The 27,706-nt window shown below is 40.3% G+C and overlaps 1 protein-coding gene and 1 long non-coding RNA gene across 5 annotated transcripts in view; one reads left to right on the forward strand and one right to left on the reverse strand.

Annotated features, from left to right (window-relative positions):
- The window catches only part of FAR2 (fatty acyl-CoA reductase 2), a 135,174-nt gene extending 109,814 nt beyond the window's left edge, over positions 1 to 25,360 (forward strand). For all 4 annotated transcript variants that reach the window (XM_040642287.1, XM_040642286.1, XM_040642288.1 and 1 more), the window contains 8 exons: positions 9,100 to 9,277; positions 10,570 to 10,614; positions 12,645 to 12,763; positions 13,614 to 13,681; positions 15,796 to 15,967; positions 19,700 to 19,829; positions 22,352 to 22,479; positions 23,378 to 25,360. In XM_040642287.1, the coding sequence (XP_040498221.1) occupies positions 9,100 to 9,277; positions 10,570 to 10,614; positions 12,645 to 12,763; positions 13,614 to 13,681; positions 15,796 to 15,967; positions 19,700 to 19,829; positions 22,352 to 22,479; positions 23,378 to 23,540 (1,003 nt within the window). In that variant the 3' untranslated portion in view covers positions 23,541 to 25,360. The remainder of the gene's footprint in view (positions 1 to 9,099; positions 9,278 to 10,569; positions 10,615 to 12,644; positions 12,764 to 13,613; positions 13,682 to 15,795; positions 15,968 to 19,699; positions 19,830 to 22,351; positions 22,480 to 23,377) is intronic.
- LOC121105408 lies at positions 902 to 26,313 on the reverse strand. Its single transcript, XR_005837890.1, has 3 exons — positions 25,809 to 26,313; positions 11,174 to 11,455; positions 902 to 6,111 (listed from the first exon to the last, which is right to left on the reverse strand). It is a non-coding gene; the product is annotated as an uncharacterized LOC121105408 (long non-coding RNA).
- Between the last annotated feature and the right edge of the window lie 1,393 nt (positions 26,314 to 27,706).

The following is a 27,706-nucleotide window of genomic DNA, read 5'->3' on the forward strand; positions in this document are numbered from 1 at the left end:
CCTGCTGTTGCCCGCCCCCCCCACCCTCCGTGGGGAGGGAGGACAGCGGGGGACACGCATGGGAAAATGCCACCGAAGAGTTTTGTGGAATCGTTTAGGGTGGTAATAGGTGCACAGGACTGCCTTCCAGGGAGGTGGCTTCGCACTTGCTCCTGACCTGGGCATGGCCACTGACGGAAGTCGAGGGTCCGGGGAAAGTGGAGAAGAACGCTTTCCGCGTCACACCTGCCGGGCGTCTGCAGCTTCCTCTCTGTGCGGCCTTGAGGAGTGCCTTGGCCTCTCTGTGCCTCAGTTCCTTCATTTGTGAAATGGGGCTGATGATAGTGTCCATCCTGTGGTGATGGTGAGTTGAGTTATACATAAGCAGTTGTTGTGCTCGGGAGGGTTTCATAGCAGTTAATCAAAAGGTTACGAAAGAAGAGCCCATAGGTAAGCGGAAGTCCTCCCAGGTCTGGCAGAACGTGCGGCTCTCTTGGTCTAGGAGGTTGCGATACACTTTCCTCATTGTCCTGTTGTGGAGGAAAAATAACGGGCTAGCATCTTTCTCGTCTTGCCTACTAACAGGAACCACTTTGCTCTTAGGACGTGGCCCTGGTCTCAGAATAAGTATGTTTTTGTTTTCTGCGTCTTCATTCTTCTGTTCAATTTACCAAGTTTATCGTGTTTAAAAAAAAACTGCAAAAAAAGTATTAAGGCAGAGAAAATAAACTACTTCACCATGAAATTTGTCAGATTTTAATTTCACGTAATACTGTATCTCTATTTAAGATAGACTCCTTAAAATGCAGCTTAGCTAAATCAAGAGTGCATTTCCTTCAGGGCAAACATTTTTATCTCCTACAGCTCTGAGAATAGATATTTTTACCTGTCATTTTCAAGTATCCGGGACAAAGAAGAATGAAAGTCATCTAAAGGACCTGGAGGTCGCCTCAAGTCGCTAGGAAGCGCTGATGTGCTGAAGTGATGCAAAGCAACCTTCCGAGCGCGCAGCTTGTCGGGAGAGTCGGAGAAGAGACGCTCTGGTGCCCCACGTCGGTACAGAGAGTGGGTGTGGAAAGCCTCAGCGTGTTTTCAGGTGGCATCGATTTGTTTTCGGTTAGCTGCCCTCTCCTAGTTTGGTTAGCTGTCTCGTGGTCACCGTGGTGCTCACATATTTGCTATGCTCAGGAAAGGGGCAGACCCGCTCTGATTCCAGGCCCTGCTGCTGAGATTCCAAAGCCTCACTCCACTGCTGACCCGTCTAGCACCTGACAGATCACAGCATCAGGTGAGCAGTACCGAAGTCTTGCAGGGTTGGCCAGAGAAGAGAGGAGATGAAGATTCAGTTCACCCCCAGCGAGGGGCTTCTCCAGGTCCTCTGTAGCACTTCCGCCCTCTCAAACTGCGTCCAGACTCTAGTCCAGATCCAGGACCCCTTGATCTCCAAGGAGAATAAACTCACCTCCCAGAAGAGGAGTTGATTTCTCTTCAGGTGCTCAGCACTTACCATCCTTCCCCACTCCGCGTCCCCTGGTGAAAGCAGGGGATCGCCACACGATTTATGATCAAACCGTCGCTGGCATTTGTACAAAACTCATGTCTGTCATTTACTGCTCCCCAAGGAATGTAATTATTTTGAAAAATATACAGCCAAACAGATCTAAAAATGAAATAAATTTTTTCTCAACAGAATACATTTTGCATGCAATTAAGGAACCAAGGTTTTTGTTTTTGTTTTAAACAGGGAAATGTCATAACCACAATTTATTAATGCAGAATTTTATATTCAGGACCACCTTTCCAGCCTCATGTCCATCAAGCCCCCCTTTATGTGTGCGCTGTAGTCACACTGAAGTCATTAGTCCTCTCCCTCAGGCCTCTCTGCCCTGGCTTATGACAGTTCCGTTTCTAGAAACTACCTCCCCCTCTGCTTCCCTGGTGAATTCCTACTCCGGTGTCGGAGCTCTCCTCTGGAAGCCGTTGGGCGGAAGCGGCCTTCCCTGGTGCTCCCATAGGAGCCCGTGCCCATCTTTACCATTGCTCTTCCCCAGGTTGTTCGAAATATCCGGTTGCTTGTCTGTGTCCTCTATTGGCAATGAGTTTGGCGAAGGAAGGGAATGTCTCTTGCTCGTTCTTGCTTTCAGCGCCAGCACGTGGTAGGGACTCGAATACGCGCTGAATGAATGAAGTGTTGTTGATGGAATGAGGTGACCGTTGTTCACACTGTTCCGGCTGAGGTTTGTTGGTAGGTTGGCTTAGACAAACGTGAGGATAGACGGCAGAATTCCAGAGCAAGCTTGTTGTAGTTGGGGATGTGAAACCCTATGTGTAAAATACCTAGATGCCCCGTCTTATCCCTATTTCCGATGGCCCATTTTTTCCTCTTAAACTTCTAATAAACCTGTGTTAAGTCTGGCATCATGCTTTGAATAAAGCCTAGCAACCCTTCATCAGCTCACCATTGTTTGTGACGGTTTCGACAACCCCTGTAACAGATGGAATTTTCTGAAGGTTTAACAAACAGCACTAAAGTTATTCTGATTACTATCAATTCATCTAAATTTAGTTACTTTGAATTAAGAAAATATGTTTTCTCTGATTTCTATTTTGCAATTGACCTGTGGTTAAAATAAAATGAATTTCTGAGACTTTTAGGTTTCTATTCCTCTTGAAAGTTTTTATTAATGGTGGCCTCCAGGGGTCTAGGAGCTGTCATTGTTCTTGGTATTCCAGGGGTCCTCATCTTTTAGAAAGGAACCAGGTGTTAGACTACAAGAGGATCTTGAGGCCGTGCTCTGGGCTTTGTGATCGCGAGAAAATCACCCATGTGACTGTGCTAATTAGATGGGGAGGGGCAGGTGGGGTCCTCCCCCATTGTATATGTATACTGAATCATCATAACGTGCACTTTAGCTGTCTTACCATTTTGTCAATTATACCTCAGTAAAGCTGGGGGGAAAGAATTAAAAAAAAAAAAAGATCAATCGTGACAAAGTAAACTAAACCTTTCTTTTCCCCAGAAACCGGTTTAATGGAGCCCCCATTCTGGGAACTGAAAGAGGGTCCGCAGTTTTTGCGAGGACCTTTTTCAGTCGCATAGACCCAATGACGCCGCTCAGTGTTGTTCACAGAGGGACTGGACCTGTGAACCCAAACCGACACCTACCAGCCCTCCCCCATCGCCTCAGCCCACCCTGCTTCCGTCCTCCCACAGCTCGAGACTGCCAGGCCTCAGCTCCCTTTCTTCAGCCCGTATCTGAAAACTTCCAGAGTTCCCCTGGTCCTGAGCCGTGGCTGAAAGAGGAAATTTGATTGTGTCAGAATAAACTTCGAGCATGTTAGTATAACCACATTATAATAATAGCTTCGACTGGGAGTTAATGCTTCTTATCGGTGCCACCATTCTTACCCATCTCTCTGTCTTCGTATTTCTAGCTTCTGCAGTTAGGGATTTTTACCCCTAGAAACTCCTGTGTGTAAACGGATGAGGGACTACCAATGAAATTCCAGTTTCCCAGAATAGCGACTCAAGTAGAATGCTTTTTAGAGTGCACATAACTGACCAGGAAAGATTGCTGCTTTCCCTCTTTTTCAGGCCAAGTTAGCTCCTCTTAGGAGAGACGGGAGAAAAGGATTTTTGCACCTATATAAAAACTTGAAATAACTAGAGTCAGAAACTAGAAAAGTGGATCCATAAATATTTACTGCTTTATTTAGCAGTAAATCAATCTAGTAAATATGCATTAAGAAGGGAGGGACAGCTATGAATCATCACTGAGCAATTATTGTGAGTAAGGGCACTTTCACAGACATTCCATTCCTTCCCATAATATTGTAGGGTTGCTAGTATGTATCATCACTATTGCGCTAATAAAGGAACAGAAGCTCCGAGAGGCTAAGTAACTCTTCAGAAGCCTCTCAGCTAATAAGTTACAGGGACCTCTTTTTCTCCATGGCCACATGATTCTGGTCACATGGCTCTTTTTGGTACTCCCGCATACTTGGCAGTGTGAGAGATTAGAAGGTGTTTTCTTAAAATACAGACCGTATTCTCAAGGAGCTCACAACAAAACACAAAGTAGAACAGGGTAGCATTATATGTGGAGTGTGTAGAGGAAGGGGGACCTATCAAGTTAGACTGAGTTGGTGGTGGTCTAGGGGCTCTGTGGAGACAGGCACACACAGGACACGGACTTGGGACAGGAGGCGCGGTGTGGAGAGGTGCAACGAGGGCACATGCTAGGCACAGCCACAGGAGCAGGAAAACTGGGGGCACGTGTGGATATGGCCGTCTGTCCACGTCGGCAGCAGGGGTGTTACATGGAGGGAAGCTGTTACAGGTGCAGCCGGGAAGATGGGCGGGGGCCATACTGAGATTTTGAATACCGTGCGGAGGACTGTATTTAATTCTACAGGCAATGGGGATCCACAGCGGGAGGGTCAAGTATGTGTGTGTAGGGGGTGGTTTGGGTTGGTTGGTTGGTTGGTTGGTTGGTTGGTGATTCCATTTTGTTTTCATCAAAAAGGGACTTGGATGAAAGTGGGCTTTAGGAACCTTAGTAAGGTCAAGGAGGAAGGGGGGTGGACCCACATGGGCAGTCTCGAGAAGCAGGGACAGCCATGACTGCCATGTGATGGGGTGGAGATCTAGAACTGGGGTGTGGCAACAGGTACAAAAAAACACCTCTCTGTTCGTGGACAGAAAAACCAATGGGACGTGGCAACTGCTTTGCACCTGGGCTTACGCACACCTGTCTAATCAATCAGATTCCATCTCTAATGCCAGGGATGTAAGTCCTTCAAAGTTCAAGTCTACTGAAGGTTTTACTCCGAGAAGCAATGCCTTTCTGAGGGCGAACCCCAATGGGTTCAAGGCTACCATTTGTGGAGTGGCGTCCTCTCAAACTGCTGATCCCCCTGTTTACCTGAGCGTAACAATCACCACTCCACTGGTGAAAAGTCAAGGTGATCAAGCTGTCACCCCTAAGGATTGATTTGGAGGTTCTAAGATGGCACCCAGGGAGCTGAACTTTTGTCATCGGCCCCACGTAAGTCTCACTGACGAGCAGGCGAGTTTGGGGAAAAGGGCCTCAAAGTGCGTTTTCATTTAAGGCTCTCCTTTGACAGGAGGGTCACTCATCTTCCAGTCACCGATGCGCCCTGGCCTCCCCACTGTCCTTGCTCGGCCCCTCCATTCCTAGAGGCTTTCATCGGTGAAAAGTTCCCGATAGATTTGTACCTACTAAAAATCAGGCTCTTGGAGCTACCTGGCGTCTAGAAGCACCGCTAGTCCACAATGTGGAAAAGAGAAGGTGTGTTTGCTCAAACACTGACGGCAGCAGCTGTGGCAGAAATAGGAAAGGAGGTCAGATGTCGGAAAGTAGTCTCGCCTGGTGAAGAGCACACTGTTAACACTAAGAAAGTGCATCTCTTCCGGGGGAAAGGAAAACACTCATTTTGGTATTTGTGGATTGTATAGGCTTAAGATGACATCCAAGCAGCTGAGAAGAAACCTGAAAATTCTGTGCACTTTCACTGTTCCCAGCCTTTAAATACAAGTCAGAGCCAGGTTAGACTGTTTCCTAGACAGACTGCATGATTTTCACGTTATCAGGCCATTGGAGACCAGAAGAGGTGCTCAGTAGAAGTCTAGAGGGAAGTGCAGAGGCCAGTTCACCGCGAGCGTTAGGCACGGGTACACCCTTCTCCCCCGTACAAAGTTTAAATTTGCTCCGAAGCCAACTCTGCCACGTTGAAATTGGGCAACATGCAGCCTTTCAGTTTCTCAACACTTGTCGTCACAGCCAACTGGATATTCTCACTTCCAATTTTGCTTCATTCTCTACAAACACATCCCCTCCCTCCCTTCCTTCCCCACAGTCTCCCTCCAACCCCACCTCGCCCTGAGTTCCCCCGGGCTCTCCTGCCGGTGTCCATCTCCGCTTCCCAAAACGTTATTCAGAGCACAAACTGGCCAGTCCAGACTGTGTGCGGGAGAGTCCTCACGGACCGAATAAGGCAGCAGGTGACGGGGCGCAGAAGGTGACTTGGACACGGAGAGAAGCAGCATAACCCCCGCTCTCTGGGACTCATAACATGCGGGAACTGACACAGGAACCTGCCGCGTGGTCGCTGCAAGAATCAAGGGAAGAACGTAACTGAGCTGGGAGAAGGAGAGAGCAAACATGCCACGAGGCCACGTGTCCAGTACTTACTCCGCAGAAAGCGTCACCCGATACGCCGCTCGTCTTGCCCCGCTTGTCGCCTAAGAAAACTAGGAGGAAAGACCTATTACTCTTGCCATTTCCTTTAGTAAATACCTAAATTATGAATGCTATTAGGAGGTCGATTCAGTAAGTTTCAGCCCCCCCCCCAAAAAGACAGTAACATTTACAGGAAATTGCGTGTACATTGCTTTCCAAAATCTTCACTAACTTTTTGCCTCTCTTGAAGCAATGTAAGTAGAAGTTTAGAATCTGGGACCTATGGGTTCAAAACATCTCAGGTAACCTGAAGAGCATTTGGTTAATTTTAGAATTAACTTTTATTTATAGAATAAGTTTATAGAATATATTTTTATGTAAATTTATAAATCTATAAATTTATAGAATGTACTTTTATTTATAGAGTGTCTTTTTTTCCATGCCAACTTATTTACTATTTTAACAACAAATTGAGAACAGACAGCAGCAAATCAGACTTTGGTAAAGAAGAGCATGAACTGGTTGTAGGTCCCCAGAAGAGTATCACTTAACCATCACATGTGTGTGCTTCTTACACCAACGTCCTCTTTGAACCCAGGAAGTGGCTGGATGAGATGGGCCCTGGGCTGTTTGCCTACGTCAGAAAAGATATTTTAAAGCCAACTACTGCTTTTGTAGATACATGCCCGTTGGTGGTTTTACCAAACATAAAAATGCCTTCGGTTTATTGGCTCATTTTGCTTTATCAAAGAGCTTTAAGTGCAGTTGTGAATATGCCTGTTTGTTCTCATGATAACCTGAAAATTGGAACAGCTATAATGATCGCCATTTTTCACCAATAAAAACTGAGGAATCGAGAAGATAATTCTGTGGAATATAGGCAGAGCCACAAGTAGGAGAGGCGAGCCATTTACAGAGCACTGCAACTTCTTTTGCAGTTGTGTTCTTAGAAACCTATGAAACCAGCATTTTCTTTTTTTTATCAAAAGATTTATTTATTTTAGAGAGAGTGTGTGAGCATGAGCTGGGGGGAGAGGGAGAGAGAATCTCAAGCAGACTCCCTGCTGACTGTGGATCCCGACCTGGGGCTCATCTCCCGACCCTGAGCTCATGACCTGAGTCGAAACCAAGCGTCAGATGCGCAACCAACGGAGCCGCCCAGACGCCTCAAAGCCAACATTGTCTAGGATAAGCTAACTCACCGGGCTTGGTAAAGCCTCTAAGTGTTACCCTTTCCGTGCTCACCAACGTCAGTGACAACAGCTGGTCCCCGCCACGTGACGTATCATCTTAGTGCAGGGCTACGTTCTGATGTGTTCTTAGAATGTGTTTCTTTACAGCCTTTTTGAAATCAAGCTGTATTTCTCCTGACCCAGTTTTTGCAATCTGTGTGTGTTTGCAGGTGAAAGAAAATGGTCTTAGGTTAGTTAATCCACGGTCGACCATCAAATAAGATGAGGTAAAGGTAACATCATCATAAAATGGAGAAGTGCCTGCATTATCCCACACGCTTTATCCCTAACCTCAGGTGGCCATATAATTAGAAAATCTTCCATTTTTCTAAGTATTGGGAGTTGCTTTTGTTCTAGGAACTTCTCGACCTTTCCCTATTCAATTTAAATCAAAAGGCATTTGAGTATCTTGAAAATACTCAGCACTAATAGCAGCAAAGCAAGGAAAACCAAAACATTGTAGACAGAGCTCACGTCCCACTCCAACGTCAAATGAGCGTTATTAAAATTGAGAGCTGTGTTTCTGAAGGGTTATCGGCATAAGCACATCGTAAATGTTCAATAATTTGTCATGGGAGCAAAGCAGTAAGAGCCAAGATTTGTCTACAATCAGAATAGTGTGAGCTCCGTCCTTTAAGGGAGGAGTAAATGTACCAAGCACATCGATTAGAAAAATCACACTAACATATTTAGGTAGCCTAATTTTTAAAAAACTATATTATAACAAATGGTTAACCAAATAGATCTGCCAGTTAAGAGAAACACTAAATATTTCCTGGACAATGATTTTATTGCTTTCTTCGAGAAGTGCAGATAGACTTTGCGATTATCAACAGGGTGCTGACATCTTTTAAAAAGAGATTAGGCGGGTGTCATGGTAACTCCGTTACTCGTGATACATGTCTTTTTGTAAGTAGAGGTGTTCAGCAATCACTATTAAAGCTGCTTCAGAGGACTACAATCACTCCTCTCGACAGACTATTAATAGCTACTAGAGAGCCTCAGAATTCGTGGGCAATCTCTGGAAATAATTACCAAGCTATTACCATAGACTGTAAATATAGCTTCAAAATGCATTTCATAGATTTGCTGGAACAGGTTGTAAGTCTGCCAAATGTCGTTGCTTTTGTTTGTTGAGGCACTGAACGGAATTTTAAAAGTGAAAAGCTAAAGGTGCGAAATTGGTGTGCTAGGTGTGAATTGGGCAACACTGGCAACACCCCTGAAGCACGTGGGGTGAGAGTCTTTGAGCTCCACGAACACCGCACGTGGCATGCTACGGGGCACGGCTGGCACCCACAGATGTCCTCAGGGGTGCACATCGTGAGTCAGCTGGAGAAGAAATAATTGAGGATAATTAGAGTTCATGTGTAATAAAGCAGTAGATTGCGTGGCTGTTGAATTTATCAATCTAGGTGGGAGGAAGTCGGACTCAACTGGTAAGACCGGGCCCGGCGGTGCTGAGCCAAGAGCTCATTCAGTGCGTGGGATTTGGACAGATGCCCACTCAGCCTTGGTATCCTGTGACTGTTCTGGATTCCAGAATTCAAGGGAGAAAGGGAAAATTTTGTTTGATTGTGTTTTGTTTTAGTTTGTTTTGTTCTTTTTTCTTTCTTTTCTTTTTTGTTTTTTCCTATTGTCTAACATATGTTACTAAAATTCTTTTTGACTCTGACTATCCTTAGGTGGTTAGACGATGCTATTATTGATGAGATCACACCCAAGCTGATCGGGGATCGGCCCAATACTTACACGTACACCAAGGCCTTGGGAGAGATGGTGGTGCACCAGGAGAGTGGGAACATGAACATTGCCATCATAAGGCCCTCCATCGTGGGAGCGACATGGCAGGAGCCTTTCCCAGTAAGCCCGCTCGCCTAGATTCCTTGCTTTGCTTCCAAACCCGTGTCCTTCTTGCCCATTTACTTTCTGAGGTCCTTTATTTTTTTTTTTCCTTCTGTCTCTGTGTCTCTCTCTTCTCAGAATGTATAGCTGAGTGCAGCAAATCAAATATGAACCCCTTCTATTAGGACAAAATTCCACGTTTGGTTCCAGATTTATCCAGCCTGAAGCTCTTCTGAAGGGTTACACTGCCTGTCCTAGAGTTGGGCAATCTTAAATTCACTTCTCGTTAACCCTAGTCTGAAAATTCCCATCGGGCATAGTTTTAGTTCTTGGCTTCCCCACTACAGTTTAAATATACCAGAATGTTCTTGATGGCCAAACTGGTAGTATAACGACTGTCAGGGTAAATAAGAATCACAACGTTCACAGAAGGTTCTCAGTTTAGGAATAATTAATTTTTGCATCTGTATACGGCTATATCCATTTGAAAGTACACTGAATTAGGCCACCTTTTTTGAAGCTATTCTGTGAAGCGCTAGGGCCAAAAGCGTTTGCGCTGTATGACTTACTGCCATGCGGCCTCTTGAGCAGTCTCCTCACTGGACCCACTTTGGAGAGCCAACCAAATGAGACCGTGTACGAGGAGTGCTTCGCGTAGCGCCTGGTCCCCAGGAGAACAAACATTAAGCCCCCCATCTCTTGTCTCCCTCCTTTCCTATTTACACACCCATTTTGACTTTTACAGATAAAGAAACAGACATAATAAGGTCAGCTGACTTGCTTAGGGCTTAAAAGACAAATTCAAGAAGACGTTTTCCTCCAACTGTTTCAGAACACGGTCTTCCCCAAACATCTCTGAGCAAGCTGATACAAATAGAGTATGGGTGCTATGACTTTTCAGATTTTCCAGGAATGGATCCTTCCTACAAATCATGTTTGATATGTAGTGTTCCCCTGGAGAGTTAAAATCAGGTCTGAGGTGAAGGAGAGTGATGGTTAATGAATTGGTTAGCAAGTTATGGTATTAAGACAAGGTTCAATTTAATCTCTAAGATGTCATAAAGCAACTTGAAACTCCCATGACTCCTCCTATGAAAAAAGGTGCTGGCAGAATTGTCGTTCTTGCACAAGTGCAGAAATATCCAGAGCTTTGTCACTGATCTTTGTGATCTTAGATATAGTGGGTAGACTGTTCTCTCGGCTGGGGTCTCAGGGCTCCGGGTTGAAACTTACTAAGATCAGACTGCAGACGTTGTGAATGTATTACGATTTTCTGACATGTGTAACTAATAGAGATGTTTTTCTTTTAGGGCTGGGTTGATAACTTAAACGGACCTAGTGGGCTCATTATTGCGGTAGGTATAATAATGGAGAAGTAACTCCTTGAAGCGTAGCGGAGGCATGGTAATAAGATGTGTAGTGTTGGTTTAGCTTCGTTGATCCAAAGCCATAAATGTTACTTTAGTAACTACTACTGAAGCCACTTAATCTCTATTTTGCTGCTTGGGAAATAGAGGCAGGATGAACTACTTTAATTATGTGTAGATTTTACTATGAGGAGAACAGAGGTTCTGGGATATCATCAGTTACTATTGAGGAGTTTTATTTTTGGAAAATCTGAGCATCAAGGACCATGTCTGCATTTCCCTCTGATTACCACAAGATGGGAGTGTTTCCTCCTTTTCGCTATTTATTAATCACTTGAATTAGTACAGCAAATTGGGGATGCAACAAAAATCACGTTCTCAACGATTATTCGATTCTTGATTATAAGACACATTCAAGAGTTGATGTGTGTGGGTAGAAATCTTATGTATCATAAAAATATATCAATCACTAGTTCTCGACAGATACCACCAATGAGAACAAATTTGTCGCATATAAAAACTAGTGGATATAGAAAACACTTCTCACCAGTACTCCTGCCCCAGACAAGGAGAAGAGTTAGCGGTGCCTCTTGGTCCGCAGCCGTCTGTAGGCATGTCCCCGCCGTGAGGGCCGATCCAGCCGACGGGAGGCGAGACCCCATTCACGGTGCCGCTGAAGCACTACAGGACCGGAACCGCCTCTCTGCTCTTCAGGACAGTGGATGGGAATTCAGTTCTCTCCCGGAGTTTAAATCTTATTAGAAATGCCATGCTTCAGACTGCTTCTGTTCCTCTCAGAACGAGGTCCCACGTGAACTCACATACAAACCTAAGAGTGAATTATGACGACTTGTCAAAGACAGTGGCAGCGAAATTCTTTCTGATTTCTTTCTAGCAGCCCCTCTCTTTTTGTTCTCTACCTGCCTTCAGCTCTTTCGTTTTTAAAGCTTAGCTGCGGTGAACATTTGGTAACTTGGAACATAATTATTTTAACATGATCCCAGAGTGAGTTTTATTATATTATTTACACAGTGGCACATGGATGCAGATTTTCTAAAATTTTTTCAGACTGGTTTCTTACATACAAAGGAAGAGGAATCAATCACAAGAAAGTAGAAATTAGGGACATAGGGACATAGGAAAGGGCTAACCACTGCAAATGAATGCTGGAAATATGCAGGGTATCAGTAATTTCATAAAATCAGTAAACATGACTACTAACCTACTAATTTGTTGGTATGACTTATTTATTAATGTGAATAATTCCCAATTCTTACATTTATATAACATCTGTAAAGTAAATGAAGATACTTAACAAAAACTGGTGGCCTTTTCCCAAGTAATAAAAGATTGTTTGTAAAATGGTAGAATTTTACTAATTTTTAAAAATGTTCCTTAAACTTTTACGATCTACTGTTTTTTCTAAGTTAGTGAGAACTAGCAGAAAATGACATCACTTAAGAAATGGTAAATTGACGCCTGGGTGGCTCAGTTAAGTGTCTGCCTTTGGCTTAGGTCATGATCCTGAGGTCCTGAGATCGAACCCCTGAGCAGGGAGCCTGCTTTTCTCCCTCTGCCTCTCCTCCCTGCTCGTTCTTTGTTCCTCTCTCTCTCTCTCCCCCTCCCTCTCTCAAATAAATAAATAAATAAATAAATAAATAAATAAATAAATAAAATGGTGAACTAATATTAACAGGAAATTTAGGAAACCTTAGTTCTTAAGATACCTTATGAATCAATTTTTAAATGTGAAAACTATTCTTGGTGTTTGTTAATTAAACATATTAACCTCCCACCAATTTGAAGAACTCCACTCCCCAAAGGAACCTGAGGACCTCTGGAAATGTTGGCATTTGAGATGGACTTGGCTGGGGGGTTGGGTAGGCTGAGAGAGGTCAACCTTAGCCCGATAACCTAGTAAGCAGTGAGGCAGTATGAACTATTATTACAGCATTAGTATTAGCCCCAGGTGTTACTTAAAACTTGGTTCAGTATTTAATGTTCTTTTTCCTGTGCAGGCTGGGAAAGGGTTTCTTCGGTCCATAAGAGCTACTCCGATGGCTGTGGCAGATTTAATTCCCGTTGATACAGTCGTCAATCTCACTTTGGCTGTGGGATGGTACACCGCAGTTCACAGGTGCGCATGCGGAAGCCAGCTTTCAAAGATTTGGTGAGGAGGAGGGTGAATATGTTAGGTTTAGTTTCAAAATATATGCATTTGATTGTAGAAGACCCCTAATGTCAGAAAGGACTGGTCTCAATATTTTACATAGTTCCGAATATGTTGTCATGTGTGCATGGAGGCGTTTTGTAAACACTGCTTCGTATTTTGTATATGGTAACAAACTCTTTAAATCATTTAAGCATAAAATTCTTGATAACCCTAAAAAGCTTTTCTTTCTATTCAGTAATCTAAAATAAACCTCCCTTTTTTAAGGCAAAGGAGATAAAAGTGGGTGAAATAAGGGCATTTTTTATATTTTATACAACTGCTCATTTCCTGATATAGACCAAAAGTTCAAATCACCACGGGGGGGGGGGGGGGGTTTTTGAAAAAAAAAAGGTTGTTTGTATATTTGACTCTGATAGTAAATGGCAAACAGAATTAAATTTTTCTTATTTGAAGTCAGCCATTTAGATGTTTTCCAATACAGCAGGGCTCAACTGGACTTAGAAGAAAACATAACCTATATTTTGCCCAATAAACATGTCCAAAAGTTAGCAATATGATCTACGTTCTCATTGTCATGGTACCTCCACTTGCTCCCTAAATACATCAGCTTATTTGAGATCTCTTTCATACCCACATGCACAAACACACACACTTTCCTCGCCTTCTTCCGTTTTGCATTTTTACCCAGAGAAGGAACAAAAAGATAGTTATGGGAATTATTGAAACATCCTTGCCGACATGTTGTTTTTCCTTATCTTTCTTTCATTCGTCCTCCATTTTGTTGTATTTATTTAATTTTTATTTCATTTTCCAGACCTAAGTCAACATTAATCTACCACTGTACATCTGGTAACCTCAATCCTTGTAATTGGGGCAAAATGGGTAAGTGCCTGTAGAGAGGTAACTACATAACCGTTAGCATCTGCCCACTCAGTATTAGCGTCTACCACAGGGCAAAAATGTGACAAAATGTGTCTTGGAGCTTAGAGTCTAATGGGAGAAAAAGACAAAAAATAAGTAAAAGATAAAATAATTAGTAATTATAAATGCATAAAAGTTAACTAGAATGCACTGTGGAACATCAAGGAAAGAGGGTTAGTGGGAATAATGTGCATGACTGTAAGCAATAAGGGGTCCTTTGGCTATAAAGATTTTAAAAATAGATAAAACCAAGTAAAAGTCAGCAGTTCTAAGTAATGTCAGTGAGGAAATGCCCCTCGTGCTAAGGTGGGGGCTGCTCCCACACCCACGTCCTTTGTCCCCTGGCTACATCACTGACACTGTGAGATCTTCAATAACAGAGTAGATTTAGGTTATTGAGTCAGTAATACTCTTCATCGATTTATACAGTGAGCTGTAAGTGTAACCTCGAAAGTATCTTGTTGAATGGAAGTAATTAATCCTGCATGTAATTGAAAATTAGCTAACCAATCTTGTACTCCTTTGTCAATTTAGGAGTTGATTTTCTGCAAATATCTGAAACTTTTAGATCATCTAGTTTTATTTAGGTACTAGATATAGAAAAAAAATCACATGCACTTAATTTGGTTAGAATCTGATTTTCATTTCGGAGCACTCTGCTATGCTGCTCTATTTGTAAAGTTGTTACTTCAGTAAAAATGAAGTGATCCACTACCATCAAAGTTCTTTTAGATCATATATCCAGTTACTTAGATCATCTATCTAAATAATTCTGAAAACATTTGGAAATAAAAATAAATCTCCTCTACCTCAGTAACAGGATTAAGGTATCACTCATAAAAAGAGGCATTAATAGAAGCAAACAACATATGTTAAGCTCTTCAATAAAGATACTACATGTAAATTCCATTTCTGAAATTCGAAAGTCTTCTTCCATGCTGAAACCTCTTATCTGTTTATCAAATTATACGATGTCATAGTTGAAAGTAATCTTAAAAATAATCTGGTGGCCTTGCTTTATTTTATATATGAGGCCCCGAGAGAGTAAAAGATCTATTCAAATTCGTATGGAGGGGTGGTAGCTCAAACAGAAATAGAAGACAGGTCTCTGACCCTGCTGGATGTGCAGTACCCGTTCCAGAAGTGATTCCTAAAAGGGAATATGAATCCTTCTGGGAGGAAAGAGTCCAGATTCCTGGGTCAGATGTTTCTTGAGTATCTCTTCTGTATAAGGTATATATATTTTATATAATTTCCAAGTAATACACTTTAAGGAGGACAATAATCATATTCCCATAGTAACTGATATTTTCATCATAATTGAATAATGAATTTAGGTATATTCTTTGAAAATATTACATAGATAAAATCAATATTGTATTGGAATTAATGTCTTTTGAAAAGAATTATTTTACAAATGTACATTAAAAGTTTGTTAACTTTTATCTAGGTTTTATCTACATAATAATATAAAAAATATTGTGAAAAAAATCTGGAAACAAGAGTGGATGGACAATGGAGTCTGGCATATTCCCAGAGAAGCAGAAATACCAAAGAAGTAAAAGACTGGTATCTAAAGTGAACCAGCACAAGAGAATTCCGCCTTGATACTCTCTTTTCACTTAAACATTTATGAAGCTTTAAGTAACCTCTTTAAAGGTTTAAGTAAAATATGAAGAAACTTTCCTGATGGTTCCACAACTAATGATCCTACCTAGGAAATAAGGTCCTCAGGCTCTGTCTTGGGACTTTCAGAATAGACTAGATAACCTGGGAACCGAATGATGGATTTAAGTTTTTCTGAACAATACTTCACTGTATTGATTGAAACTATTTCCCCAAGAAGTTGTTTTAGATAAAGATTTCAGGAAAAGGACCCAATTTGTAACCCTTTCTCGTTATTTGATTTTGTAGGTGACCTCTTGCCTGGCATAAATATCTTAATATTGTTCTCAGAGATTGATTCTTGACTCTACACAGCAATCACTAGGCTTTATCATTTTAACCTATTGCAAATGCCCTCCACTACCGTGGGCGTATATGCTCTGAGACTCAGTACTCTATTTTTTCCCCAGGATTCCAGGTCTTGGCAACCTTTGAAAAAGTCCCATTAGAGAGAGCTTTTAGGAGGCCAAACGCAGACTTCACAACCAATACCATCACAAGCCAGTACTGGAATGCTGTCAGCCACCGGGCCCCTGCCATCATCTACGACTTCTATCTGCGGCTCACAGGAAGGAAGCCCAGGTGAGAAGCCGGGTCAGTTGCTTTAAGGGTGTTGTTGCATGGAAGATTAGGGCCCCAAAGTCCTTAGCCCTCCTTTGATCTGGGGATTGAAGGTGACAACTGAATCTTATATAAATTTTGGGCCAACTGAAGCAGTAGTAATGAGAAGCCCCAATGGGACCCCAACCTTAAAAATCCTCTATCATAATAAAGGAAGTTAAATGTTGAGAAACTTGTTTGGTGAATTAAACAAGCAATCACCCACCGAAAAAGCAAAGCAACTGAGACTCTAAGTCTGGGGTTTTCTAAACTGTTGGGTAATCTTAAAATTGTGCAATAATGGTAACACACACACACACACACACACACGGACGATGTGGGATGATCTCGTTTGCATTCTCACAATCCAGAGAGGATGTACTCATTACACCAATTTTACAAATAGGAAGTAGAAGCTAAGGGAAGAATTTAAAGTAGTCTAGAAGTGGAAAAGAGGAAAGATCTGAAGAAACCTGAACTAGATTTACTGCCATCTAGAGGGGAGTAAAGAAATTAAAGGTAACAAGGTAGAATGAAATGCGCTTAGGCTGAGGCAGCTCTGTCGCCATCTAGCTGTGTGACATAGGACCTATCCCTTTCTCTCCACCTTGCTTGAAGAATATTATGTTGTGTCTGAAGAGTCATTATAATTACCAAAGGCAATCCCTGCAAGCAAGCATCGGAAGCACGAATAGCATTGCTTCCTCTTTACAGGAGGAAGTCCCTCTCAGCATGTTTAATTTCCATCCTTATTAGCAGAGCAAATGGCCAAAACTTAGGCAATGTTGCAATCACCCAAATTTTCAGAGAACTTATTTAGAGCTCGTAACTCCATAATCATCAGGTTCTTGAGCAAGGGGAAAAGGAGACGCTGTGGCTATGGGGAAAATATTTGTATGGGGCCTATTAAAGATGGGTAAAGAAGGAAAACCAAACATTATAGGCAGACATGCTGAAGACTTCGACATTTATCAGGGTTGTAAGAAGACCTGGATAAAGAGCAAAGTTCTGTAAGTAGAAAAGAAAAAAGGTGGAAGGGAGCCAACAAAAACCTTTATGGATTTTGTGAGAAATTAAATTGTAATACTTGTGGGAAACAGGCAGGTTTCTTTTGTGATAGGAATTTTAAGAATCATCTTTATGGCAGAAAATGCTAGAATCCTTTTAGATTCTTTCCCTTCCCGGGTATGTTTGTGTGTAACCTTCTGTGCATTTACAACCATATATAGACATATATAGTTTTGCTTTGAGGTGTGTGTGTGTGTAAATCAAGCCTACACATTTTCCAACTTTTTTCACTAATGTTCCTTGAAAATCGAAGTCATTCTGCCTAGTGTTAATTTTTCCCATTACAATGGGGTAATGAATATCAGTGCACGTGCATTTTTTTAGAACCTACCGCTGGGTCTGGGGAGGATGCTGAGGAGTGTGATTGCTGGATGGGAGGCTACCCGGATGTTGCAACGACCGCTAGCTTGCCCTAAAGGAAGCCTCTGTCAATTTGCACTACCACATCCGCACAGCGGGGTAAAAATGTGTTTTTAATTACCCTCATCAAGACTTGGCGGGGGGGGGGGGAAAAATCAATCTTTTGAATTGTCAAACTAATGGCAATGAATGGCATCTGTTACTTTGATTTGTACTCTCCTGATTGCTGGAGGGCTGGGCGTTCATTTGTTCATTGGACATTCAAAGTGTCTCCTCTGTGAGTCGTCTGCCTCTGCGCCTCACCTGTTTTTCTATTGGGTTGACCTTATTAATTTACAGAAATGCATATTTACGTGCATAAATATATACTTAATGTATTTTCTCCAAGTCAATTTCTTATCTCATAGCTTTATGAAGCTTTTTCTAATACAAGGGGACTACCTACAATGTAGGTTTTCTTAAAAGCATGGAGTTCAGAGTCTGACTTGCGCATTTAAATCCTGGCTTCACCAAGTCAAGGGCCATATGAGCCCTAAATTACTGTTTCTAATACCTAATTGCCTCACCTGTAAAAAGGGACAGTAATCATACCTATTTTATAAGGTTTTATGTAAGAGGGCATAGAATAGTCACTGTTTTACTAAAGAAGTTTTAGATTTTTATGTGAAAAAAATGAATCACTCTTTTCCTTTATGGGTTTTACATTTTATGTGTTAAGACGACCTTCTGTACCTGAAAATAATAAATGCATTATTTCTAAGAAAAAATACTATTATGCTGATATATTCCTGTACATAGGATATCATTCTACAATGATTATTTTTAAAAATTAAATTTCTTGAAGTCACATCAATGACAGCAGAGTCAGAGGGATAGATTGTTAGGAGTTAGGAGGGATAGGTTGTCGTCATCCATTTGGGACGCTGTAACAGAATGTCATAGACCGGGTAATTTCTCCCTGTTGTGGAGACTGGGCAGTCTAAGCTCATGGTGCTGGTAGACTCAGCGTCTGCTGAGGGCCTGCTTCCTGGCTCCTGAACAGTCCTCTGTCTGTGTCCTCACATGCTGGAAAGGCCAGGAGAGATTTCTGGGGTCTCTTTTATAAAGGGCACTAATCACCTCCCAAAGTCTTCTCCAAATACTATCACATTGGTGAGAATAGGTTTAAATATATGAATTTGGAGAGGAAGGGGGATGTAAATATTCAGTTGATAGCAAAAATGTAAGATGGTAATAGCCAAATGGAACGCTTTTACGATGCTTGTATCAGGGAACAACACGTCTATCTTCTTTCTGCCTAAAAATTTCCCATGATAATACAATGAGAGAAATTCCTTGTAAGTCATTAGGTAGATGGGCATTAGGATTTGACCAGAAATATGACCAAATTCCCAAAATAGCATCATGAGTCATTACTGGGTCAACTACAGTAATCACTACTGTTAAAACTGGCCTAAGATAAATGTTCTACAGGCCGAAGTAATTTGTAGCCAGAAGATCTAATTTGTAGCCAGAAGATCTAGTTTGATGCATTTGCTGTGACCTTGAACTGGTTAATCCTTCTGTAAGATGAAGATAAAGAATATAGATCTTTACTACCTGTGAGGATCAAATAAGAGCACCTATGAAAATTTTCTGTAAATTGCTGTAAAGGCGGGAAGTTCACCCAGCAGAGCTGGTCCACGTCCTGACCACAGGACAGGAAGATGCCGGCCATTGGAAGTAATGGGACCCAGAGTGGTGAGATTAGGAAAGCAGAGGCTTTTTCAGGTTGGTCAAAACTGGGTTGGAATTTTCTTTTTGATGCTTATATTATCATGGTCACTTTATCTTCAGCTCACTTTGCCCATTCATAAAATGTAGACACATACCTACCTAACAGAGATGCTATGAGAACGAGGTGAGCTAATAATTTTTTACAGTATCGGCACAGTGCCCGACAGTGGGTTATCACCTAGTAAGTTCTTTTCTGGTATCAGGCTGGGTTTTTTAAATGTTTGCTATGCTTGAGAAAGAGAAGGTAGCAAAGAGGAAGAGGAGGAGTTTGGTGGTTTTAAAATGACCAATAGAACAAACTCCTTTAGATTTATCCCCTGCTTCATTCAACAGAGTGTTAGTGTGGAAAGAGAAAAAAGAATACGTACTTTAATGAGGAAGTGGGGGAAGGAGAAGAAGGAAATTTTTTAATATTTTCTCAAAAGTAATTTGTCATACATCCTATAGAGTAACAGGAAAATAGCCATCAGTGGTGTGCTGATACTTGCTCCTGTCCGATCTTTTCCCCAGGATGACAAAGGTCATGAATCGGCTTTTAAGAAACGTCTCCATGCTGGAGTATTTTGTCAACCGGAGCTGGGAATGGAGCACGTACAATACAGAAATGCTGATGTCTGAGCTGAGTCCTGAAGATCAGAGAGTAAGTAGAGTGATGACCACCAACAGGAAAACCTTGCTCATTTGCAATTTAGAATTATTTGACCTGGAAAGCTGATGAATAAAGGAAGTTTTAGTTATATACACAGAATTTTTTTCGTTAAGAAAATCAGTCCATGCTATTGACACAATTGCAGGACATAAGTTAATGTAGGTAAGAGACCGGGGCTCTTGATCCTCACTATCCTGCAGTCACATTTCACATACTTTGCTTCAATCCCTGTTTTCCCTTGGTGGCTGTTTTCAACAAACCTCTATATTTTCCCTAACCCCACAACACAGGACTTCAATGAAAAACTTGTAATTTTGTTGCTCATAAACACATGCACTCTTCTTGTCAAATCAAAATCGTTCTGCATCTCTTCTTTTTAAAGCTAACCCCTCCCCACACGTGCATCCCACTAAGACCTCCCTCCCTCCCTCCAGCACACTGACAGCACAGATAGCCTCTCTCTCCCTCTAATGACCTGTCTGCAACAATTCAGACTTTTCTCAAGACAGGCCTTCACTTTAATTGCTTAACACCAGTACCTTTATTTCTTTACATTAGCTTCTTGGCAGTGGCAGACATTAAGGCCTGAAATCTTTGCATATTCTGAAATTCACAAATATACAAATCTTTCATACTTTGTACATGTTCCTAGCTTTTTTCTTCTCAAGGACTCATGTGTTCCCTGAGCATATCCTTAGTTTTCAATTAAACTTCGAAGTTTTCACTCTCTTGATTGACATTATCTATTTTTTTTCTTTAAAGAAAAAAGCATTTCTTGATTTATCTAGTACGTGGCAGCATCACACTAAGAAGGAAACATTAGAAGGCCATAGCTCGCCTCACTTGCCAGCTAAGGAATTTACTCCTACATTCCAGCCTCACAGAGCAGGATTCAAATCCAAGCCCTAGAATTACCTCGGGTCGTAGAACCTAAGGGTTACTTGCAAAGTCAAACACCGTAAGTGTTAATATTAAATACACAGGTGAGACTTAGAGGGATGTTTTAACTGAAATAGTTGCTGAGTATCCCTAAACCTGACATGAAATAGAGCTATTTTCAGAAATGTTTACATACCTTGTATAGACAAAATTATCCTAAGCACTTGTTTGAAATGTATAATGATCAAAGTAGCTTATTAAAAAAGAAAGCTCAAGCTATTGTAAATTATTTTTAAAATTAACTTCAAATTTTATATAGGCTTATTTTTATTGCATTCTCTCCATGGAATTTATCCATCTAAATAATTCAAAAGGTAATAAGCTTAGAGTTTCATTTTTTGACATTTTACTATTTTAACCTAAAATAACCAAAAAGTTTGTGGAAAAAAAAAATCAAATCTGCTATGGACTTAACATATGCTTTCAGAATATCTTAGCAAAGGTAATAGTCCTGAATAATTTGATATAATTGCCAAACTCTGGCTTAGACTTGAGTTTGATTCGCCCTATGAAATGAGGATTCCAAACTAGGGCCTCACTGAAATCTTAGAAATGTGAAATAGTATAAAAATAAAAGCTTCTATTTATATAGATAAGTAATATTTACTGCTATAGAAAACAAACATATCCAAAGTGATACAGAATTACTTTTGGAAAGCATTTCAGCTGTTGGACAAGCCTGTGAAGGTTTCTGGAACTTGTTAATCTCATCTGCTCTTTGTCAGTTCTCCATATTACCTCACAAAGATTGGAAATAACTCAAACACATATAATAAAAGAACAAAACAGAAGTAAAACGTCAAACTAGGGAAAATATTAAAATACGAAGTCAAAGAATAGAAAATAGAATGTCCATCTGTGTGTAGTCTACAAGATCCTACCAAGTCACTGCAGTTCAGTAGGGAATTTGTTTTTCAGCTTTCTGGTGGCAAAGTGAAAGGGAATATTTGGTTCCACGGCATTCTGTATCCAAGAGGAAGAAATACGCTAGTGTTCCAAGAGAAGCATTTAACTCTTACCACTTAACTCTAAAGGAAATGGTTTTGAAGGGCTTCATTTAACAGCACACATTAAGCAAATACAGAATATAAATTCTGCTAAACTTTTCCTTAAGGCTTTGCTTATCCACAGTTTACCTTAATCTGCACGATGAAGTAGGAGCAGATGGTAGGCCAAGGAAACACCACCAAAATTTAAGAATGGAAAAGGAAAGCAGCATGATTTGTTTTGGTCCCTAACCAAAGTCATTCCATCACTTTTAAAAATAATTAATCCCTACTTACTTGAAATGAAATTAGCTTTCACCAGATAATGCCTGTTCAAGTTTCCCTCACAAGACTCCCCAAAAGTCAAATATTTGTGCTTGATCTATGTTCAAATATTTCTGAATAAATGGTAACGCATATTGTCAGTGCCTCTGAAATAACAGCTCAAATAATCTCCTTTCGAGGGGTCCAACCCGTCTCTCAAACCGAAGGTCACTCATTTATGTAAAAGAAACTTCACCAAAAGGACAAGGTGATTGCCTCCAGCAGTGAAAATCTGGTGATCCATAACTTCTTCTTGCCTTTCAGGTATTCAACTTCGATGTGCGCCAGTTGAACTGGTTGGAATACATTGAAAATTATGTTTTAGGCGTTAAGAAGTACTTACTGAAAGAGGATATGGCTGGGATCCCAGAAGCAAAACAACATTTGAAAAGGTAAGCATAATCAGTTAATATTTATTAAGCACTTACCACATGTATCTGATTTTATATCAGACATGAAATTTGAGCAATGGAGAGGAGGAATTAACATTTTCCAAGCATTTACTATATTACAGGTCCTTCCTTGTATACACTCCCCTTGTAATATACTGTTTCACTTAGATTTCACCACACCCCTATGAGGGTTTTTTTAATCCAAGAACTATTTAGACTCGAAGAAGATAACTTGTCCCTGGTAAGACATGGGAAGTAGAGGCACCAGATTTGAACCGAAGTTTCTCTGTTTCTCCTACCACATCCTGTCATAATGTGATATAAGGAATACCCAAAAAACAGGAAACCTGACTGTGCTCTTTAACATGGGCAGATCACTCAACAATTCTTCAAGTCCTTAAACTGCCTTAAATTTCTGTCAGTCATTATTCAGTAAGGGACAAAGGACCAGAACAGTCTGATAGAATTCTGGTAGAAGCAAAGGGTTTTTAATGCAGAGATTATAGGCATGTTAAAGTAAATTGCAAACAGAGAGGAACCTTGAAGAGCAGGCTGGGAACTTTAGAACTTACCTTCTACTGAACGAGAACCAGCTGTGATATGGCAGTACGATCAATGTTTAAGAAAGATTATGTTTGTCAGATTTGTAGGATCGGTTAAAGTAGGGAGCAGTATGGGAAAGAGAAACCAGTCAGGGGAATACTATGGAAATCTGATTATTCAGAAGGCATGTTGTGGAAGAGCTATAAAAATCAAAAGGTCATAAGGTCATGCCACATACCTGTAAGCACCTAAAAATTTGCTGGTCACAACCAGGGAAAAACACACTTAGGCTTCAGATAACACAGTTGGGTCTTCGGTGCTGTTTTAACTTTGGTTCTATGTATCTGTTCCCCAGGCTCCGAAATATTCACTACCTCTTTAATACTGCCCTCTTTCTCATCGCCTGGCGCCTTCTCATTGCAAGATCTCAGATGGCTCGGAATGTCTGGTTCTTCATCGTGAGCTTCTGTTATAAATTCCTCTCCTACTTTAGGGCATCCAGCACGCTTAAGGTCTAAGAACATTTGTCAAGCTCCTTTTATCTGGAACCTTTTGGATACCTCTAAAACAGCAAACTGTGGTTCTCAAGATTAGGAAGTAACAACGAATATGCCCAAGCTCATTACCTGTCAAATGTGTTGTCTTCATCTGTTTCTTACCTACATATTGTTTTTATTTCAGTGAGAGAAGGAAAGTCCTATTCTAACCTATAATCATGCATATCTTAGGAAAAATTATTTCCAGTTTGCTTCCTAACACTCTATTCTATGCCCTTGAATATAAAACACCAAAGTACATTTATTCGTTCATATTTAGGTTTTTTTCTCTCGAGAGGACTAATTTTGACTCAATGAACATGGAAGAACACATGATAGAAGCTGAAATGTGCTAAAGGCAGGCACTTCTAACCCTGGAACCATTCTGGGGTACCCAGTATAAAGGTTTAAAATCAAGATTAAATTGAGGAAGAATGATCTTCTCATCCTCAGAAATACTGTAAAAGAAGTAATTCTTTACTGAAATCTCAGCTTCCTTTTTGTGTTATACCATGAAGACCTGACTGAAGAAGGCTGGGGGAATTGGAAAAGTGGGTTCACATTTAGCACTTCCCTCAACTATACCCACTTCTGAATCTAAAATAATAATAATAATTATGTATAGAATGAGGGCTCAAGTGTAGTTGCATTGGGACCAATTATGCTTTTAAGTAAAATTAGTTCTCATAATTGGAATCTGAAAACTATTATTTCTAAATCTTTTGAATCGCCCATTTTCCTGAAAACCTTCTCTTAAGTTTCCTTTTTGTTCACTGAAGTCACCAAACTCCTTATATTTAAGCTTATTTTGCTCAGGCCTCAGAGTGAGAGTGACTAATGGGAGGACGGTACTAGGCTAGAATCTTAAAAACACAGTCCCCTGATCTTTGCCAGCGAGGAAAGCAAAATTTTAAATATAAATGTAAATGTTAGTTTTAGTCTTTTTCTGCAAAATGGGGAAGATGACCCTTCTGTGATCACCAGGACTTGCTAGTATCTTGATCATTCCAATTGCGCAATGTTAACTGTACAATGTACAGAAGAGGATGGACTTCACTAAGTGACTGTCAGTTTAGAGAATAGATGTTTTGTTTATTTAAAAATATTTTATGTATAATACCAATTAATTAATTAGTAAAAACTGTATTTATTCTCAAATCCCTATATTAATAACATAACTTATCCTGAATTTCCTCGCATTTGAGAGATCAGTATACGTTGGATTGCAGCATTTCATGTTAAAACATGGAATATTATTCAAATACAGTATTTGGGGCCTAAGCAACTAAAAATAATCACAACTACTAGAAAATTACACAAGCATAAACTGGTAAGGAATGTGTGTGCTCACTTTCCGGAATAATTAGAAACTCAGCGCGTGCACGTAGCTGCAGTGCACAGGGCTTGAGGGCAGCTTCTAGTCCGGTATTACTTGAGATTTTTCTGAACACCATAAAGGGCATCTGGGGGGAACTCTTCTGGGCAATATCTTTTCCAATCTCATCTAAGGTCTGGGAACTTCCTTCCAGGGCAGACAACCCAGCTCTGAAACAAAGCACTTGGTGATCTTTAGTTTGAGATGTCTACATGATACTTCTGAGTTACATTGATTGAGATACAAACTATAGATATGATAAAAATGAAATCAAGTTATAATTCAATGAGATTGGATAAAACATAATTATTCTAACATAATTATTCTAAGAATTGACTATCTTTTGATTATTGTTTCACCAATTCCATAAATTCCACTGATCAATTATTCATTTTGACTTTTGATTAAAGTTTGAATTAAAAAAATGTTTTCTTCTTCTAGTGTTGTCTCTTTAACTGCTGACTATTACAGATCTCCTCCCTCCCCTGAGGAAAAATGATAGAATTTTCCAAAGAAACTACTAGATGAGTATAAATTTTAACACATAGATACATAATGCTTAAATGTTTTCTGATACCATTAATAGGGTTACATTTACACACTGAAGCATGTTTTATCTGTGGCATTAAAGAAATGGCACAGTTCTGTGATGAATTAAGCAGTAAAAAGAGGTATCGGTATGAAAGAAAATCCCTAATTATTTTATATCAAAACCACTTAACAATTATTTGAATGCCTAATACACACAATTACAATGTAACGAGAAGAATCTTCTACTTTTGGGGAAAAGCGGATGGATGGTAAGTACAACAAAAAGGTATCTGTGTTTAAAAAGAAGTTTTGGTATCCCCTATATTCTTTCCCCCACAACATACCTGATACAGTAATGAATATTTCAGAGTTAAAAACAGTCACCACCTAAAGCAATTAATAGAAAAAGTTGAGGCGGATGGGCATACAACTCAGAAAAAAACATTTCTTATATAACTTACTAATTTTATACTAACCCAACACCATCACCTCCAGTTAACATCTCATTCCAACAGCTGATTTAGCATCTCGGGGTAAACAGACTGATCTGAGAAGGGACTAATACCCAAATAGTGTATTATCTTACAATAGACATAACAAAGTAGATCAACCTAAAGTTTCCAAAAACATCAGTAATTTTCAAAGTTCACAGGAAAAACATGTGAATTTCCACAGGGTTATTTTTCTAGAACTGCAAATCTAGTAATTACGTTCTGGGAACATGAACAACTGTCTGTAGTAAAAAGTAATGGTTGTCGGGGCGCCTGGATGGCACAGCGGTTAAGCGTCTGCCTTCGGCTCAGGGCGTGATACCAGCGTTATGGGATCGAGCCCCACCTCAGGCTCCTCCGCTATGAGCCTGCTTCTTCCTCTCCCACTCCCCCTGCTTGTGTTCCCTCTCTCGCTGGCTGTCTCTATCTCTGTCAAATAAATAAATAAAATCTTAAAAAACAAAAGTAATGGTTGTCCCATATGCCCACATAAAGGTATGGGAAAATGCTCCCTGCTTAGATGACTTTGTAAATATATATTTTTTAATTTAATGAAATAACTAGCTGGTTTTAAGATGTAATTGGTTTGAGAGACAGTAGTGACCTGAAGTGGAGATAGTTATGGCAAAGGATGCTTAATTGAGTTTTAACAGCTAGAAACCCCTATTCTGGTACACAAAAAATTTAGGTGTCTCCCTACTCTATTTGGTATACTGATTCCAACCTGGAACTATAAACAGGTGGGGAGATGTGAGGTTGGGCAACTTGTATCAATTCTACTTTAAAGAAATTAAAGGGAAGTCTAATACAAGAAATCACCAAGTTGATCTGCGTAACTGCCTGAAAACAGAAAAGATTCTAAAGTGTTTTATAGTAATATCAGTTGTTGCTGCAGGTCTACATTAGTATGTAGCTTTCATCAATATATACTTTCCCCCACATCTACTCAGTTTTACCTTAAAATTATTACACAAAATAGCATAAATGAGTTATTATATTTGGAAGAGTTGTTAATCTAATTCCTTCTGATAAATATCCAATACAATTAGGAGTTACTAAGATAAAACTACTTAAATGTTTCACTGATTACAATCTTACATTCAACTCTGTTGACAGTTTTATAGACTTGAGTCAACTGCTCAATTTGCATCACTCATTCACTTTTTAATATGAAAATACAAAAGAAATCCAATCTCATACAGTAATTTAGCTCCACCTGGAGCAAAAGCAAATGTAACAGTGATATTCAAAGACTGCCATAGTTTTCCTATGAGGAAAAAGAAGTTTAAATATGAAGAACTGAGGCTTATTTGGGGGTACATGATCGTAAAAGGACAAAGAAATTTATATTTGTCATTTTACTTAGAGTCCAAATGTTCAGGATGGAGACTCTAAATGAGTCTTGTGCATTCTCTTTTCTCTTAAAGCAAAAAAAAACCACAAGAAAACCAAAAAATCCAAAGCAGTTTGTTTCCTACTGTTAAGACAAGGCAAGGTGATTTTACCACTAAAAAATATTTCAAAAATGGGGGGAAACTACAATAAGGAAATACCTGGATATTAATTCCGGCATCATACCATAATGTAGTGAACACACGGTGATCCAGTTTGGCTAGTGCTGACAAAGGGTGACTCACTCTGGCTTGCAGAAGGTTTGCAATAGAGCTCCAAACAGAAGGGGAGGGACTTAAGTACTAGGTTAAAGGGCATGATGAAATTTTAAAGGTCCTCTAGCTCAGATTTAAGTAATT

Source organism: Ursus maritimus, unplaced genomic scaffold, assembly GCF_017311325.1.
Source record: "Ursus maritimus isolate PB19 unplaced genomic scaffold, ASM1731132v1 scaffold_26, whole genome shotgun sequence".
Taxonomy (NCBI): domain Eukaryota; kingdom Metazoa; phylum Chordata; class Mammalia; order Carnivora; family Ursidae; genus Ursus; species Ursus maritimus.